We start from the raw sequence: 18,967 nt of genomic DNA on the forward strand, positions 1-18,967 counted from the left end.
GAAATTTGTCTTGGACTCAAGCTGCAAAAACAGTATCCAGATAATATTCACATGCAACAAAAGACAACAACTACAGTAACAATAAAGGGTTAGTTCACGCAAAACTGAATATTCTGTCATCCTGTACTTGCATTCAAACCCATTTATGAGTTTCTTTCTTCTGTTAAACACAAAAGAAGATATTTTGATAAATGTTGGAAACCTGTAACCACTGACTTCCATAGTATTTGTTTTATTCTATTATATAAGTCAATGCTTATAGGTTTTAAGCTTTCTTCAGAATATCTTTGTGTTTAACAGAAGGTTAAAACCATTTGAGGATGAGTGTGTAATTTATATATTGTATATATGTGAGTACATTTTCATTTTTGGGTGAAGTATCCCTTTAATGACACCAAAAACAGTGACCTTCAAAAGTACTGTCAAGGTCAGGAGGGCCGGTGTCCTTCTGTGTTTAGCTCCAACTTGCCTCAACGCACCTGGCAGAAAGTTGCTAGTTCATCTAATAAGAGCTTAATTAGCTGGTTTAGGTGTGTTTAATTAGGGTTAGAGTTTTCAGGACATCGGCCCTCCAGGACCGAGTTTGGACAACCCTGATTAAGGTAGTTGGAAATTAAATTCCAATACATACAGGTATAAATGACTTCTTTAATACTTCTTGTAGCAGTTACGCCATATTCACACAGGGTGTCAGCTTCAAGGCTTTCTATTCACTTTGAATGGGTGACATCAGGCGTTGCCGAATTACATTGTGGATCCATCAGCGCCGCTTCAGAGACGTTGCTTTCAGCAAAAGTTGGGACTTGCTCAACTTTTTAAGCGTCGACTGAAGCTCTGACTCTGCTATGACGATCGCGCCGCCCTCTGTCAAGCGTTGACACTGAAGCCCCGTGTGAATGGGGCGTTACTTCTGCATAACGGAACTCTATATCGATTCCCTGATGACAGCAATTCATATATTGGAAATAAAATAGATTTGAATCATTTGCTATTAATTGTGCATTCCTAATAGAATAATTCCTATTCTAGTAATACTGCTGTAGAGCAATGACTCATACTAATTATTAGATTTATTTAAATAGATTCATGAATCATATAATAAATTATATATATAAATTAACCACCAACAATATGTGACGGTCATATCCGTCCATCCGTTCGTTCGTTCGTTCATTCATTCGTTCATTCATTCATTCATTCATTCATTCATTTATCCATCTAATCATCTATATATTTGTCCATCCATGCACCTTCAGTTTGTCCATTCATCCATCCATCCATCCATCCATCCATTCATCCATCCATTTGTGTCCGTCCATCCATCCATCCATCCATCCATCCATCCATCTATCTATCTTGTCCATCCATCCATCCATCCATCTATTTGTCCATCTATCCATTCATCTATCTTTTTGTCCATCCATCCATCCATCCATCCATCCATCCATCCATCCATCCATCCATCTATTTGTCCATTCATCTATATATTTGTCCATCTATTGTTGTCCATCCATTCATATATCCTCCTATCTTTTTACCCATCCAGCTATCTATCTTTTTGTTCATTCATCCATATATCTATCTATCCATCTATCTTTTTGTCCATCCATCCATCCATCCATCCATCCATCCATCCATCCATCCATCCATCCATCCATCTATTCATCCACCAACCTATTTTACCCATCTATCTATCTTTTTGTTCATTCATCCATCTATCTATCCATCCATCTTTTTTGTCCATCCATTCATCCATCCACCTATCTTTTTAATCATCCATCTATCTATCTTTTTGTTTATTCTATCTGTCTGTCTATTTATTCATCCATCTTTTTGTCCATCCATCCATCCATCCATCCATCCATCCATCCGTTTATCCATCCACTTATCTATTTACCCTTCCATCCATCTATCTTTTTGTTAATTTATCCACATATATTTATCCGTCCATCCATTTGTCCATCTCTCTATCTATCTTTTTGTCTAAATATTCATCTATCTATTTGTCCATCCATCCATCCATCCATCCATCCATCCATCCATCCATCCATCCATCCATCCATCCATCCATCTATCCATTTACCCAACTGTCCGTCCGTCCATCTGTCTATCTATTTATCTATCTATTATTTTATCCATCCATCCATCCATTCCAGCAAACACAGAACCGTCCACTAACATTCCTATATGGTTCCTGTTTGGTTCCCATTTAATTATATTTAGGGAACCACATAAAAATTTAGATGTCTCTGTAGATTCCCCCTTTTTTGGCAACCAAGACCAAACCTTCCCAAAACATTCCAAGGAGGTTTATTTGTAACAACTTAAAGAGAACCTAAAAGAGAATAATCCCGCAACATTCTCCTAACCAGGAGGGAACACTCTATTCATGTACAGAAAACTTTGCCAGTGAACCAATAGGAAACATTGTGGGACCATCAGTTTTACAGAACATTTTCTATTGATGGGCGACACAGTGGCTCAGTGCACTGACCCCTTACAGCAGGAAGGTCACTGGTTCAAGTCCCAGCTGGGCCAGTTTGCATTTCTGTGTGGAGTTTGCATGTACTCCCTGTGTTGGCGTGGGTTTCCTCCGGGTGCTCCGGTTTTCCCCACAATCAAAGACATGCGCTATAGGTGAATTGGATGAACTAAACTGGCCGTAGTGTATAAGTGTGTGTGGATGTGAGGCTGTGTGGCCGTTTCCCAGTAATGGGTTGCAGCTAGAAGGGCATCCGCTGTGTAAAACATATGCTGAAATAGTTGGCTGTTCATTCCGCTGTGGCGACCCCGGATAAATAAGGAACTAAGGAAAATGAATGAATGATTGAATGAATGGTGCATAGGTCTGTTTTATAAGCAGTTTTTATTGTGTTGTGGCATGAAGGGCATCCACCACATAAAACATATGCCAGAATAATTGGCAGTTCATTCCACTGTGGTGACCTCTGATAGATCAGAGACTAAGCAGAAGGATAATGAGTGTTTTGCTGTACTTTACCTTATGGTCCTGTAAGTCCACTGCAGCACCGTAGCGGATGAGAGTCCGTGTCAATGGGAGGTGATTTACTGAGCATGCCCAGTGGAGGGCAGATCTCCCTAGATGAACAGAACAACAGAGACAGAAAGAGAAGAGAAGCGAGAAGCAATTGATCAGTGAAAGCGTGATCAGGAAATGCCGCGTTGTGGTGCGTAGAGAGGGTCACAAAATAGTGGACGAAGCCCAAAAACAAATGACGTGAGAGCATCCAGGAATGTATTATGGAAAGGGAAAACAGGAAGTCAGCGATCGAGAGGGAGAAACAAAGGCATGGGAGGTTAATAGATTATTTCCACATTGACGGGCCGCTACAGCACATTAACTCTGCTCTGAATGGGACGTGTTTATCAGGGGTGCTTGACAGGGAAGCAGAAGCACAGGGAAGCAGCAGTGGGGAGTTGAGGACAGGACAGGACAGGGAAAGACAAAACCAGAAAGAGCAAAACACATTACTCCCCAACTGCAAAGAAAACTCAAACTATTCATGTCATGTGTTTCTGAAGACCACGCTGACCTCCACATGCCACAGAAGGGTCATTCCTACAGTATGGTAGATCTGGGTCTCCTTCCCTTACTTTTTTAATGATTCACTGGGTAATCTATCTAAATATGAAACACATGTAGTTAACATTAGTTACTTAACATTGATGTGAAATGTTCCTGTTTTCTGTAACTTATAATTAGTACCTAAAACTATGTAATTTATTTATTTTTTATTTTTTTCAATTTCACCAATCATGTTTTCTTAAATTTTAAATAAAGGTTGTTTTTATTTTTAAATTAACATTTTTAACTATTAGTGTAACATTGTAAGTATAAAAATAAAAGTGCAATACAGCTATATTTTTTATAAAATGTATTTTAAAATTAGAGATATTGTTTTTATACATATAATTATAGTTATGTTATTATTGATGTCATTTTCATTCTTTAAATTTATGCTTACTTTCAAATAATGGTCTCCTCCAATTTGCTATACTTATGTCTTATGTTAAAATATTAGCCCCTTTGAGCTATATATTTTTGGATAGTCTACAGAACAAATCATGATTATACAATAACTTGCCTAATTACCCTAACCTGCCTAGTTAACCTAATTAATCTAGTTAAGCCTTTAAATGTCACTTTAAGCTGTATAAAAGTGTCTTGAAAAATATCTAGTCAAATATTTTTTACTGTCATCATGGCAAAGATTAAATAAATCAGTTATTAGAGATGAGTTATTAAAACTATTATGTTTAGAAACATGTTGAAAAAATCTGCTCTCTGTTAAACAGAAAACGGGGGAAAAAATAAACAGGGGAGTAAATAATTCAAGGGGGCTAATATTTCTGACTTCAACTGTAAATATATATACAGTGCTCAGGATAATTAGATACATCCCATTATGATAATGAATATTTTTATCCATTTCTCAGTGAATATAGGCAATGAATAGCAAAATATTGCCAAAATAATTAAAACCTACAAAATTGCAACAAAATTTTTCCTTTTTTTTTTTGCTTCTTTTGTTTTTTTTTTCTCTCTTTTTAAATTTGTATTTAATATGTTTCTCTAACATATAAATTTGCCTGCACTAGTTTTTGCACCGTTATCATAAGTTATTTTGTTAGATAAGGTCCAGATTTGGCTTTAGTACTGACTAATCTAATGTATATGCACAAAAATAATATTGTATAGCTTCCTGTTAAAAATGTGAATTTAAAAGAGAGATTTGTGAGAGATGTACTTACATATGCTGAGCACTGTATGTATGTGTGTGTGTGTGTGTGTGTGTGTGTGTATATTATATATATATATATATATATATATATATATATATATATATATACACACACACAAATATATATATATATATATATTTGTATAATGCGACGCATTGGCGCAGTGGGTAGCACATTCGCCTCACAGCAAGAAGGTAGCTGGTTCGAGCCTCGGCTTAGTTGGTGTTTCTGTGTGGAGCATGTTCTCGTGGGTTTCCTCCGGGTGCTCCGGTTTCCCCCACAGTCCAAAGACATGCGGTACAGGTGAATTGGGTAGGCTAAATTGTCCGTAGTGTATGAGTGTGTGTGTGAATGTGTGTGTGGATGTTTCCCAGAGATGGGTTGCGGCTGGAAGGGCATCCTCTGCGTAAAAACTTGCTGGATAAGTTGGCGGTTCATTCCGCTGTGGCGACCCCGGATTAATAAAGGGACTAAGCCGACAAGAAAATGAATGAATTAATATTTGTATATATACAGCTAAAGTCAGAATTATTCGCCCCTTTGATTTTTTTTTCTTCTTTAAATATTTCCCAAATGATGTTTAACAGAGCAAGGAAATTTTCACAGTATGTCTGATAATGTTTTTCTTTTCTATCTTCTGGAGAAAGTCTTATTTGTTTTATTTTAGCTAGAATAAAAGCAGTTTTTTTTTATTTTTTAGAATTATCTATGCAGAATTATCCCCATTATTTTTTTCCCCAATTTGTGTTTAACAGAGAGCAATTTTTTTTAACACATTTCTAAACATAATAGTTTTAAAAACTCATCTCTAATAACTGATTTATTTTATCTTTGCCATGATGACAGTAAATAATATTTTACAAGACATTTTTAAAGATACTAGTATTCAGCTTAAAGTGACATTTAAATGCTTAACTAGGGTAACTAGGCAGGTTAGGGTAATTAGGCAAGTTATTGTATTATGATGGTTTAATGGTAGACTATCGAAAACAAATATTGCTTAAGGGGGCTAAAAATTTAGAGCTTAAAATGGTGTTAAAAAAATTTAAAACAAAAAAACCAACAAGACTTTCTCCAGAAGAAAAAATATTATCAGACATACAGTGAAAATTGCCTTGCTCTTTAAACATCATTTGAGAAATACTTTTAAAAAATAATTAAAGGAGGGCTAATAATTCTGACTTCAACTGTATATATATTTATTTATATATACACAGGATATACTGTATATATAGAAAGATAGATAATAATACGATGAATAAAGGGCAACATTGAGGGCATCATTCAAGTCAGAATATGCCATGGGTTATGAATCATTTCAGCCTTCCCTGTAAATATTATAGTAAAGGAAATTATGTAAATACAATTTATAGGACACTAAAAAATAATGTCAATTGGCAGTAATGTTATTTTAAGGCCTGGTTAAAGACTTGACCTTTGACCTGTGTGTGTTTTTCGGACAGAGACACATTTTCTCCATATGAAAAGGATTTAAAGCCCCGTCCATCCAGAAACCCACCAAGCTGCAGGAATGAGCTGGTCAGACTGGGGTGAATGGTGCTCTTACCAGTGTGATCGGTGTTATTAACCGGTACTCCCGCTCTCAGGAGCTCCAGCACCACTCGGTCCAGGCCACTTCTGACTGCCCGGATCAGAACCACAGACCCGTCCGGCCCACACCACTGCACCGGGGCAGCCTGACAGAGAGACCACGGTCAGTTCACTCATACACACAGATATCCTCAAATCCTTTTCCAGATGCTGCAAACGATTTGGTTATACTCAAGCTAACAACACACTCACAGTTCTTGGTGGTCTTTGAGGCGCAGGAACAGCGTTTCGTTCCCATCCTCTAGGGGGAGCTGAAATCACAAAATTAGGTTACACTTTAATCGTGTCCCAGATATGACAACAACATACTATAGTGATTTGTTGTAAAATACAATGTACTATAGACTAGTAAAGTGTATTAAGCTGAATATATTATAGGGTTTACAACACTTTTAAAATGATTGCTACAGTATGTTGTTGTGGGTACTATATAGTGAACAGGTTAATTGTATTAAATACTGTAGTATGCTTTAGTTGTACTACAGTAAACTGTGCAGGCTCATAGCCAGGGGGTGTGTGGGGGGGGTGGGGGGGTTGATAAAAAGGTCCAGAATTTGTTCCTTTATATGAGCTTATTTGTGTTATTTCGACAGCTTTGCCATCATAAATTGTGAAAATAGCCCATTAAAAAAGGCTTCCATTGAATGCAAACAATTATAAAAATAATAAATATAAAATTTTATAAATATAAAATAAAATAAATAAAATAAAAATATAAAATTTTATAATAAATTTTAATAATAATTAGGCTTTTTGTGTTATCCCAATGTACTTTTTTGCTGAAGAGACTTAAAAGAAATTGTAAGCTCTACAGTATTAATATTATGTTTTAATTTTTTTATTATTCAAATGGCCAAATTCGACTGAGGAAAGTTGAATGTGCTGGCCAGTTAATAAATGACAATAGGCTACAAGTTTTTTTTTTTCCATTTATAACTTTAACTCCTTTTTTTCTAATGATATATGATGTAATACATTTGTATTTAAAAATAAGGTTATTCTATATATTAAGGAAATGTTTTTGGTACCTCAGAAAGTGTGGTTGATGACCATCTGACAAGCTAATCCAGCTAAAAAATAGTGCTTAAAGTATCACTAAAATGCAGCATTTAAACCTCATAATTCAATAGAAAATGAGGCGAATAACTGCAAAATGGTCCACTTTTTGAGAAAAAAAAGAACCACCCTTTTCACCAGGCTGGCTACGGGCCTGCTGTGGTGTATTGTAGTGTAATGTATAATGTAGTTGTGAAACTATAGTATTGGTTAATTACTTTTTATATTACTATAGTTTACCATAGGAACTACCATAGCTGATTAATTCAAGTTCTTTACTATAGTATGGTTAAAAAAATACCACAGTATTTACTATAAATTGCTGTCATTTGTTTTCATGGTCTTCATGTCTGTCTTAAGTTTGCTGGTTCTCTTTTTTTCATAGCGTATTGGAAAATGGCATCCAAATTAATAAAAAAATTACAGACAACCCAAAGTAGCAAAAATGACATAGTTTGTTTAAATTAATGACTAAATTTAAACTGAATAAACTCTAAATAAATCAGTTATTCATTTTCCTTTGGCTTAGTCCTTTTATTTATCAGGGGTTGCCACAGTGGAATGAACCAACAACTTATCCAGCGTATGTTTTACGCAGTGAATGCCCTCCCAGCCGCAACGCAGTACTGGGAAACACTCATACACACATACACTATGGCCAATTGAGTTTATTCAATTCACCTATAGCACATGTTTGGACTGTGGCGAAAACCGGAGCACCCGGAGGAAACCAACACCAACACGGGGAGAACACGCAAACTCCACATAGAAATGCCACCTGATCCAGCTGGGACTCAAACCAGCAACTTCCTTGCTGTGAGGTGACAGTGCTAACTGAGTCTCTGTGTTGCCCCTAGATAAAACAATAAATAAAATAAACATATATATATATATAAAATAAAATATAAAGGATATGAAATAAGTTTAGGTTGAAGTTATTATAATAAAAAGTAAAAGATAAATATTTAAATAAACTAATAAATATGTCAAAATCAGAAAATTTCACCAAAACTCAAATAATCTAAAACAAAAAAGAAAAATAAAGGCAAGTTCAATATTCATTCATTTATTTTCTTGTCGGCTTAGTCCCTTTAGTAATCCGGGGTCGCCACAGCGGAATGGACCGTCAACTTATCCAGCACATTTATATGCAGTGGATGCCCTTCCAGCCGTAACCCATTTCTGGGAAACATCCACACACACATTCACACACACACTCATACACTACAGACAATTTTAGCTTACCCAATTCACCTGTACCGCATGTCTTTGGACTGTGGGGGAAACCGGAGCACTAGGAGGAAACCCACGCAGGGAGAACATGCAAACTCCACACAGAAACGCCAACTGAGCCGAGGTTCGAGCCAGCGACCCAGCGACCTTCTTGCTGTGAGGCAACAGCACTATCTACTGCGCCACTGCGTCGCCCATGCAAATAATACGATAAATAAAACGATAATAGAAGAAAAAATAAAAAATAAAATACAAAGGACACTGTTCACAATTTGAGTAAAAACGTATATATAGTTAAAGAAAAAAAATATTATGCCTTCTGTGAATTTTTATTCTTTTAAAAATATTTCCCAAGTGCTGTTTAACAGAGAACATTATTCAAGATAATAATTTTAATAGTTAATTTCTAATGACTAATTTCTTTTGTCTTTACCATGATGACAGTAATAATAATAATTGGGCGTCATGGTGGCGCAGTGGGTAACATGATCGCCTCACAGCAAGAGGGTCGCTGGTTTGAGGAAAATATAAAAAAAAACATAGTAGGGCTAATAATTTGGCCTTCAACTATATATATATATATATATATATATATATATATATATATATATATATATATATATATATATATATATATATATATATATATACACATAGATTCTTCTGGAGGTGTGCAGTATGGGATGCAGTCAGTCTCACCCAGCATGCGGGGCTGTTGGTGACTGTAGTGCTTTTGTTCTGGTGATCTGTGGTCGCAGATGCTCTTATTGATGTCTTCCATGGAGCTCTGGGTCACATCAGTGTCGCTTCCGATGTCCAGTTCCTTCCTCAGGGGTCTAAAATCAGCACATAACACTCAAACAGTTCCTCAGTTTCCTCACTCACAATCTCAACTCTTCAAAGACTCACCGCATGCGGATTGCGTCCTCACCAAGCGGCTCCTTACGCCTCTTTCCCGACTCCTTCCCTTTCTTGTTCTTCTTCATCCCGTTTCTGTCTTTCTCTCGGCCTGACCTGCTTCTCTTCTCCTCCGAGTGTCGAGTCCAGGCTTTGCTGGCGTTATTGCTGTCAGTGAGTGTGGATCTGTGCCGCAGTCGGTCTGCTCCATCCCTCCGCGCTCGTCTCCTCTTAAACCACAGTAAAAGCACGGTAATGATGACGGCCAGAGCCACGCAGAGACCCGTCGCCACTCCGACCACAGGCCACATCCACACCGGAGAGTCACGAGCTGAGAGGATGGACATCAATGCTAGAAAATCACCATTGCAAGATCTTCTCTGAAAAATATATTGTTGGCCTTATTCTTGATATACAATCGGGCGCAGCCAATGGAATCTTTGGCTGGAAACTTTCACACTCACTTCCATTGATTTTTAGATGGTAAAAATGACTCATTAAGCTGCTTGATGTTGCAATCTGATCTTTTCTCATGTTATTATTCTACTTTATCTGTATAGTCATGAATACATTTGTTTGTAGAGCAAGCAGGTTGACCATCATTTTATTCCTAGTCAATTCTCTCATAGGCAACTGAATCGGAAGTTTTAAAACATTCATTAATTCATTCATTTTCTGACACTTTTCTGGGGCCGGGTTGTGGGGGCACAGTCTTAGGAGAGAACCCCAGACTTCCCTCTCCCCAGACACTTCCTCTAGCTCCTCCAGGGGATCCTGAGGCGTTCCCAGGCCAGCTGAGAGACACAGTCCCTCCAGCATGCCCTGGGTCTTCCCCGAGGCCTCCTCCCGGTGGGACATGCCTGGAACACCTCCCTAGATAGGCGCCCAGGAGGCATCTGAAACAGATGCCTGAGCCACCTCAGCTGACTTCTCTCAATGTGGAGGAGCAGCAGCTCTATTCCCAACTCCTCCCTGCGAAGGAAATTCATTTCGGCCGCTTGTATCCGAGATCTTGTCCTTTCGGTCTTGACCCAAAGCTCATGACTATAGGTGAGAGTAGGAACGTAGTTTGACAGGTAATTCGAGAGCTTTGCCTTTCGGCTCAGCTCCTTCTTCGCCACAACGGACCAGGACATCAACCGCATTACTGCTGCCGCTGCACCAATCCACCTGTCAATCTCACGTTCCATCCTACCCTCACTCGTGAACAAAACCCCGATATACTTGAACTCCTCCACCTGGGGTAAGGACTTTCCTCCAACCTGGAGATGGCAAGCCACCTTTTTCGGTGAAGCACCATGGCCTCGCACTTGGAGGTGCTGATTCTCATCCCAGCCGCTCGGCAGCAAACCGCCCCAGTGCATGCTAGAGGTCCATGTTTGATGAAGCCAACAGAACAGAATCATCTGCGAATAACAGAGATGAAATCCTCTGGTCGGGGACCACAGGAGTTTTAAAACAATTGCAAAAACTAAAAGCACGTCCGCATTGCAAAACCATCCATATTTTGTGATTCTCGAGTGTTTTCCATTTAATTACAGTTGTGAATTGCATTATAGGATGTTGATCTCTGCTCTGTCGACTTTTAATGTTGAAATTTCAACTCTACAGTTCAACAAATTGACATTTTGGTCGATTGATAAATTCTAATGTATTGAGAAGTCTGTAAAATAACAGAAAATGTACTGCCAGTTTATTGCAAGGTTTTTGTAGCATAACAAAACCATCCCAGACAATATATCACTTCAAACTAGTTAGTCCCCAACACCGCAGCTGTAGACCGGTACCAGTCCATAGATTAATTGGTTCTGGGCCGCACAAGAAATCCTTAATTATTTCTTTTGTATTTATAATCTTAGTCTGAACAATCTTTTATTTTGAAGAATGACCAAATTCTCTCACTTACATCTTGGTCATTTGAGCGCTAAAATTTAACCCTGAAGCAGCAAAATGAGAAACAGACGTCTTTGGAAAAGTTTCTTTGTGAAGTGGTAAAGACCCAGTGAAGCATCCATGAACTGCCAAAGTATGGATCCCCAAACCAACAAATCAGGTGAATCCAGCATGTGCAAGAAAAAAAAAAATAGTGCGGCTTGCGTGTGCTTATTGGGAGCGATGCACTCGTGCCTTCCAGGCGCACACAGTTGAAAACATCTTAAAGGGCAGTAAAATCCCCCTCTTTCGGTTCAAGTCTACCTCAGAATGTTTTCAAAAAATGCATCATAATGGGCGTGGAGCTCTGCGAGCTGAGGTCGGAGTGGGAGTGGCCGAGAGAGATCTGAATGCAGACCTGGTGCAGATGCAATCTGAGTTGCATCCAGTGCTTTTTAATATGCTCATCTAACCCCACCCCTAACCCTACCTGTCACCTTGACGTCCCTCACTCCATTGAGCGCATTGTGTCTGACATTGCATCTTTGAGTGATGCAATCTCCGCTTGCATCATAAAGGCTGCTTTCAGATACTATTGGAGTGGCCAGCAGAGGAGGAGAGCAGGAGGGGAGCGAACAACTGTTGTCAGTTGGCTCACAAAATGAGACACAAACCGCGAGGAGACCCATGATTTTATAGTTTACAAAGTTAAAATGAAAATAAATAAACAATAATTTAATTTCCTGCTACATTTGTTGTTCGTTATTTTATATACACATAAAAACAATTTATATCATTATAAAGATAATCATGTTTATATAAACACTATAAATGATGCCTGGGTCTGAATGCAGACACTCTGAATGCAGCAGGTCTCTTGCCCTGTCTATTTTAATCATTAGCCCTGCTGGTAATCTGAAGGATTTTAAACATAGGCGAACACAGCAACATGGATATAGGCAATGTGTCTAAATGTGATTGAACTCAACTGATAAAAGACAAAGTCCGCCATTCTCAGATTCTCATACAGCTCTCCCGACAAAAATGCTTGCCGCAAACCGCGTCGCTGTATCTGCCCTGACAGCATTGCAGGGAAAAATATGCAGCAAACCCCGCGGATCATGGAAACAAACAAACACATAAGACACTTCATGAACGGCTAAATGCTGCGTGCCGTATGCAGAGTCTGTGGACGCGGTCTCACCCAGTCATCAACAGAGGGTCTGACAGCTTGGCAGGTCTGCCTTGCCTTCCAAAAGCACATGCAGTCATGAATAATTAAGAAATAGGGCCTTCTCATAAGAAAAGAAAACTCCGCTATGAATAATAATGAGAAACCAACGCGTCATTTATCCACTTGCAGTTTTGCGCTACGTCACCGATTTTGATCCCACCCCAAAAATCATTTTAAGCCTGGAAGATGACATTAGCTGACAAAAGTTTAAAATTATCCAGTTTTACCCACAATTAAATCTGACAGCTGCTAAGATTGTCTTAACTGATGCTCAACACACACACAAATCTGTTAACATCTCAAAAGAAAAGTATTGGAGGGTTTCTTGAACCTTTAAGTTTTCAGAATGCCGCAAGTGCACCGTGAGTCACATGACAAGAACTGACCGATCAGCTGCATACTTTGTATGGAATATACACATTTCGGTAGGCTAATTATATCAGACAAACACAGAACATCTACACACTGCAGTGCTTTTCCATTTTCTCCATTAATAAAACGTGTATCAGAGTTGCAGCAGTGTTTTGTAAGCTCATTGCTTTTGTTTGCTTTTTTACTGTTTTGTCATCCTCTGAGAAAACGGTTGATGGTTGCCTATAATCTACAGTACCTACCCCTACACCCACCTCCCCTTCTCAGCGCTACCCCCTCCTACCCCCACCCCCCCAATCGATCCACGGTCAAATTGTCAAGTGTTGACCGGTCCACAGTGATAAAAAGGTGGGAGGCCACTGCTTTAAACCATTCAAAATGTTCATCTAAGTCACTTTCTGAAGGGAAAAAGTTGTTGGAAGAAAGAAAATCTCAGAATGCAATTTAAAAGCATAGAAATATAGGGGAAAAAAACAATAACATTGATCACAAAATATGTAAAACTGCTAATTTACGAATATGTTTTAAAGTGTAATTATCCTTGACATTTAATATTACAATATAAAACTTACGACAGTAAATTTATTAGATTTTACTGCAGCGAAAAGTCTTTTTTTTCAGTGTGCATATAGATTGTTTATCCAAATCCGAGCTTTACTATCTTCATCCCCACATCTCTAGTAGGGGCTGTTAGGTGAATCGAGAGCTAATAAATACTACTAATTCAGTATGTGTGAATATTAGGCTTGTGTTTTGTACAATATGGTGTTTAAATTGTTGGGCACGATGAATATTTGAATCCTCAAGTTTTGTACGAGAATTGTGTCCTCAATCAGGTGGAGAGGATTCTGATTGATGCAGCTATTTTTTTTTGTTTTCAGATTATGAACTGCTCTTCTTATTGTTATTATTATTATTGTACAGTATTTTCTGCATTTTTTATTTCATGTCTGCAACAATATGGTGACGCCCAAAACAAGGACAATAAAGTTTACTACTACTACTACTACTTAAACCCACCGTTGCGTTCTTCTTTTGGCAGCTTCGGCTCATCTCTGGCTCCGATCTCCTCATCGACTCCTCGAACACTGATTATGGCCGCCTGGATCTCCGGGGTCATGGGGAATGAGGGCTGGTTTTGTGTCAGGACAGCCTGAAGAAAGTGAGCGGCTTCAGCAGCGTAATCAAAACAGGTGGAGAGAAGACGAGAGCAGGGCCTGTTGTCCAGCTGGAGGAACAACACAGACCTGGCAAACAAAAACACGCACGGTCAGAAAACACCTAAACAAATGTCATTTGCATGAAGAAATCAAAAGAACACTAAATAAGTGGTGCACAAATTTTTATTTTGGCCCACTAAACATTGTTAACAAGTATTTTAAACCCATACCCATCGCTGTCGGAGGCAGGAGTGTGTGTGTAGATCTCAGCGAGCTGCCGTGTGTCTACAGTGTTCAGGTCTGTGCTGGTCTGGAGAGGAGCCGTTCCTCTGAGTTTGACGCTGGTCTGCAGGACGGTGCTCAAGGGCCACAACAGAGAGCTGTTCTGGATCTGACCCTTCAGGAAGGGGATCCGGGTGTGCAGAATCAGACTGCCCTTGGCCCATATTGGGTAATGATTCCTGTGGCAGTCTGAACCATCCCATCCGCATGCAGCGTTGTTGCATCCCTGGTCACAGTGGCCGTTGTCATAATGATTTCGACAGTATTGAATATGTCCTGGTCTGAGAGAACACAACATATGATTTGCTTTAACCTTTGTGTGCTGTCGGGGATGCTTTTATTCACTCTGGGCTGATATTGAGGGTTAGGCTCCGTTTACATTAATGTGTTTTCGTTTTAAAACGCATAAGTTTTGCTACAGTTACGCCATCCATCCACACTATGCATTTTCAAGTGCCAAAACGGAGCGTTTTGGAAACGCTGGAGAGGCTGTTGTCATTCTAAAACACTGCTGCTCCGTCTCAGGTGGGGCTGCCGACATTCGCCTCTCTGATTGAGGCTTTTCTTCAATAATAAGTAGCCTAAAGTTACTGTTCAGTCCTGCATTCTCTTCTTGTAAGTTCAGATTTCGCAAGTTTGATCAAGGCTGCAGTTTCCCCCTCCTCAGTTTGATATGGAAAACAGACTGGACACGGGTAAATCTTCAAAGGGAACAGAGTAATTTATAACTTCATTCACATCACCCTGGCTACGTTGTTTCACTTTCTCAACAATAAATTGTATACATGATTTAAGGAACTGTCTGTTTTCATTTTGATATTAGCAACTTAACAGACAGCAGAAATGTTGAAGTGTCGTGCTGCATATATGAGCGTCATCTTCACTGTGTGGATATTTATAACAAAACGGAGCCGATAACAACTGCCTCCTTTCAATTTCAGTGAAAATACGAAACACACCCTCTCTTTTGCTGAATATTAGTTTTAATAATTAATGGCCATTATAAAAGTATAACATACAATAAGTTTAAATAAATAAAGGCAAGCGATCAGTCAATATACAGAATGTACGTGGTTATATTAATCATTAACTTATCTTTGCGCTCAGCCAAAACACGTTACCTGAGAACAAGTAATGGATTACAATGACCAAAGTCGGGGAATATGTCGTTAGATACAGACAGCAAGATGAATGAAATATCACGTTTAATAAATATAGTGAGATTAGATCCAGCGGGAGATGCTTGATGAGCTGTCCGACTAACAGAGCTCTCATCTGGGTAGAAATGCTGCAGCGCTTGCCCGAAAGTGTGTGTGTGGTCACGTGATGTGCGTTTTCAGCGTTTTGGTGTGGACGGAGAGCAGTTCAGAAACGCTGGATAAAATGCGAGTGTGGACGCGGATCGTTTTTATTCTAAAACGCCATTTTAAAACTAAAACGCACTAGTGTAAACGGGGCCTTAGTTTCGCCCTAACTTCTGTGTTTCAGCAAATGCCATGATTATTGGTGATAAATCTTATTTTGACACATATCTCCGTTTTTTTTTTTTTTTTAAATCAACAATATACTCTAGACTTCCATTATAATGGTATTTTTTTAATTACAAAGCCATGACACCATATTATCATACATTCTTGATTGATGGTGGTTTTGCCTGTAGGGAAGAGGTAAAATTTGTCATTTTTATTGTTGATCATCAGCAGTGGTGTGAAGTAACAAATTACAAATACTCAAATTACTGTAATTGAGTAGTCGTTTTATAAATGTGTACTTTTAGGCTGTACTCACACCATGTACAGTTGCCTTGAATCAGGCCAAAGCACGCTTGTCCCCCTCCCGTCTCCCCGGACGGCCCGCACTCACATTACATTCAGGCCTGGGCACGCTTACGTCATCGATGATGCGCTGTTCAGTACGCGCTCTCGCTCAGCACAGTGGAGATTTCTTTATATCATTTAAGTCGTTTGATATGCAGCGACACGCAGTCAAATATTTTGCCGAACAGATCAGCCACTTTTGACGCTCATAAACAATCATAAAGTCCTCGTGCTGAAGGTTTGCTGAAGGTGCAGCTGTCGTGCAGTGAGGGGTTTGCGTCTTTGATAAACTATGACAGTTTGCATTTACTGAACAGTAAGAATGATGAATTAATGCAAATTAAAGAGTCCCTTAAAAGTCACGTCTCGCTTTCAGTTTCTGGCACGTTTTGCACTCACACACAAGCGTACCGCGCTAAAGCCCAAGTGAACCGCGCTCACCCTGGCCAGGGTCGGCCAAGTAAACCGTGCCTGAGCCCAATTCAAAGCACTCACACTTCTCAAACGATCCTGGAAACGGGCCTGGGCACGGTTCGGATAGCATAGTGTGAGTAGGCACTTACTTTCCCTTGAGTCCATTTTTAGTGCGGTATCTGAACTTTTACTCCACTATATTTCTTCAACCTGCAGTCACTACTTTATTATTTCTTGTCTATGGGCATTAGAAAAATCTGTCCTGTGATTCCCGTCCACTCAAATCACACATAGAAGGTAAATCACATCATAATGAACTCAAGACATGGGGATTGTCCAAAATCTTTACACGCATTGACCCAGAGACTGTTTAGATGCATGTCACTGATGAGAAGATGACGGATGTTTACTGTATGATGACCCTAAACACCCAGCAGGCACAAGATGTCAACGTCTATCAGACTTTGGATTTTGGTTGCTACACCTGATGAATAAATGTCAGTATTTGACGTCAATATGATGTTGGTTTAGGATTGATCTTTGTCTACTTTCTAATAACCTAAAATCAACTAAATATCAACGTCATTTGATGACATTATTGGACATCAAAATGACGTCGTCCTTATATGCTTACCTGACATCACAACCTAAATCTAACCTAATAATAATGCCTTAAGATGTAGTGTGTCTGCTGGGCATCTCTCACTCAGCAGCACGGTGGAGAGTTCTCTAGTTATATCGTGTCAGTCGTTTGATATGCAGTGACATGCAGTCAAATATTTCGCCAAACAGTCCTTAGGGATGCGGTGACACGCAGTCAGATAATTCGCCGAACAGATCCACCACTTTTGGCGCTCATAAACAGTCATAAAGTCCTCTCGCTGCAGGAATGAGGAGGTCTGCTGACAGTGCGCAGCTGTCATGCAGTGAGGGGTTTGCGTCTTTAATAAACTACGGCAGTTTGCATTCACTGAACAGTAATATTGATTAATAAATCCATATGAAACAGCCCCTTAAAAGTTTCGGGCTTTGGCGCGTTTTGCACTCACACTACAAGTGTACCGCTCCAAAGCCCTAGTGAACCGCGCTAAGGCCCACCTCTTCCAACCGGGCCAGGGCCGGTCAAGTAAACTGTGCTTGAGCCCGATTCAGCGCACTCACACTTCTCAAACGATCCGGGAAACGGGCCTGGGCACGGTACGGATGGCATAGTGTGAGTAGGCCCTTAAACTCGTACTTTGAGTAATATTTACAACAGACACTTTTACTCTTCTTGCACTACATTTGTAGGCAAGTAATAGTACTTTTACTTAAGTAGGATTTTCAGTAGTCATTGCACCACTGATCATCAGTTACAATGCAAAAAACGCTTAGTTACTGGACTGTGTATGGAGTATAGTGTGTGTGTGAGAGAGTGTGTAAGACAGATCTTTGCAAACTTACCTTGATATGTCTATGAAAATAAAAAAATAATGCATCTCAGCTCTCAGAACATAGTAAACATAGTAAGTGTATTTCTGCACACATACTGTAATCTCCTGTTTTATTCCATAGAATTCCATATAAAAGCCACATACTTTTTTTTGAAGCAGGCGTCACCATGTTTTTCTTTTATTGATATGTTCTTTAACTTGTTTTCTGTTATTGTAAAGCACTTTGTGACTCAATGGACTATTTTGAGTTCATTGCGCAGAGCGCAAAACGCAGGGCGCAAATGCTTTCAGGGCGTGTCAGAACGCATTTTTGATCATTTAAGGACGGGAAAATCCGCTTTGCGCCAAGGCGCATGGTCTAAAAGGGTTGAGTTTATTTTCTCAATAAGTTATAGGTGTGTTTTGAGAATAAACCAATCAGAGTCTCATCTCCCATTACCTTTAAGAGCCAGCTGCGTCGCGCCAAGAGCGCATTCGCTATTTACAGGACGTAAAGTAAGTCTAAGTGGAAAAACTGAGCATTTCACTAGCAAACAGTTAACAGTTTTTTAACAGAAGACTGTTAAACAGAGCATCTACTGCGTGAGAATGAGAGATAATGGATTACTTTCACTTTTGCTCTTGGATAGGGAAACCTTTACGCACAGACATCAATTAGTCTATAAATAATTAATTGCGTTTGTTAAGCGCATATATTCGTTTCAAAACTATTTCTAAAATCAGTTTTTTATTTCCAGCAAACGAAAAAAAGAACAATATTAACGAATTGTGTTCAAAAACCTGAGTTATATCCTGAAACACATGCTGTGCCCCATATGATCT

General features: G+C 39.2%; 1 protein-coding gene and 1 long non-coding RNA gene across 9 annotated transcripts in view; one reads left to right on the plus strand and one right to left on the minus strand.

The window, feature by feature from the left end:
• Nucleotides 1–15,279, plus strand: part of LOC137487984 (uncharacterized) — an 18,306-nt gene extending 3,027 nt beyond the window's left edge. The window contains exons 2-4 of one of the 5 annotated variants that reach the window (XR_015512281.1): nt 1–88; nt 6,228–6,478; nt 14,082–15,279. The exon at nt 1–88 is cut by the window's left edge and continues 427 nt beyond it. This is a non-coding gene — a long non-coding RNA (uncharacterized LOC137487984). Of the gene's footprint in view, nt 89–3,107; nt 3,635–6,227; nt 6,479–14,081 lie in introns of those variants that run through there. The other 4 variants (XR_015512279.1, XR_015512280.1, XR_015512283.1 and 1 more) reach the window with 4 other exon arrangements.
• notchl (notch receptor, like) overlaps nt 1–18,967 on the minus strand; it is a 31,483-nt gene that overhangs the window by 3,071 nt on the left and 9,445 nt on the right. For 2 of the 4 annotated variants that reach the window (XR_015512060.1, XR_015512059.1), the window contains exons 3-9: nt 14,430–14,762; nt 14,060–14,286; nt 9,574–9,892; nt 9,364–9,500; nt 6,568–6,626; nt 6,332–6,461; nt 3,002–3,396 (exon numbers count right to left, since the gene is read on the minus strand). Coding sequence is in view for 2 of the 4 variants with exons in the window: in XM_087288016.1 (XP_087144142.1) it covers nt 3,002–3,099; nt 6,332–6,461; nt 6,568–6,626; nt 9,364–9,500; nt 9,574–9,892; nt 14,060–14,286; nt 14,430–14,762 (1,303 nt within the window). In the remaining 2 variants the exon portion in view is untranslated. The remainder of the gene's footprint in view (nt 1–3,001; nt 3,397–6,331; nt 6,462–6,567; nt 6,627–9,363; nt 9,501–9,573; nt 9,893–14,059; nt 14,287–14,429; nt 14,763–18,967) is intronic. The other 2 variants (XM_087288016.1, XM_087288015.1) reach the window with 1 other exon arrangement.

Source organism: Danio rerio, chromosome 16 (genome assembly GCF_052040795.2).
Source record: "Danio rerio strain M-AB ecotype USA chromosome 16, GRCz13ab, whole genome shotgun sequence".
Classification (NCBI taxonomy): Eukaryota; Metazoa; Chordata; class Actinopteri; order Cypriniformes; family Danionidae; genus Danio; species Danio rerio.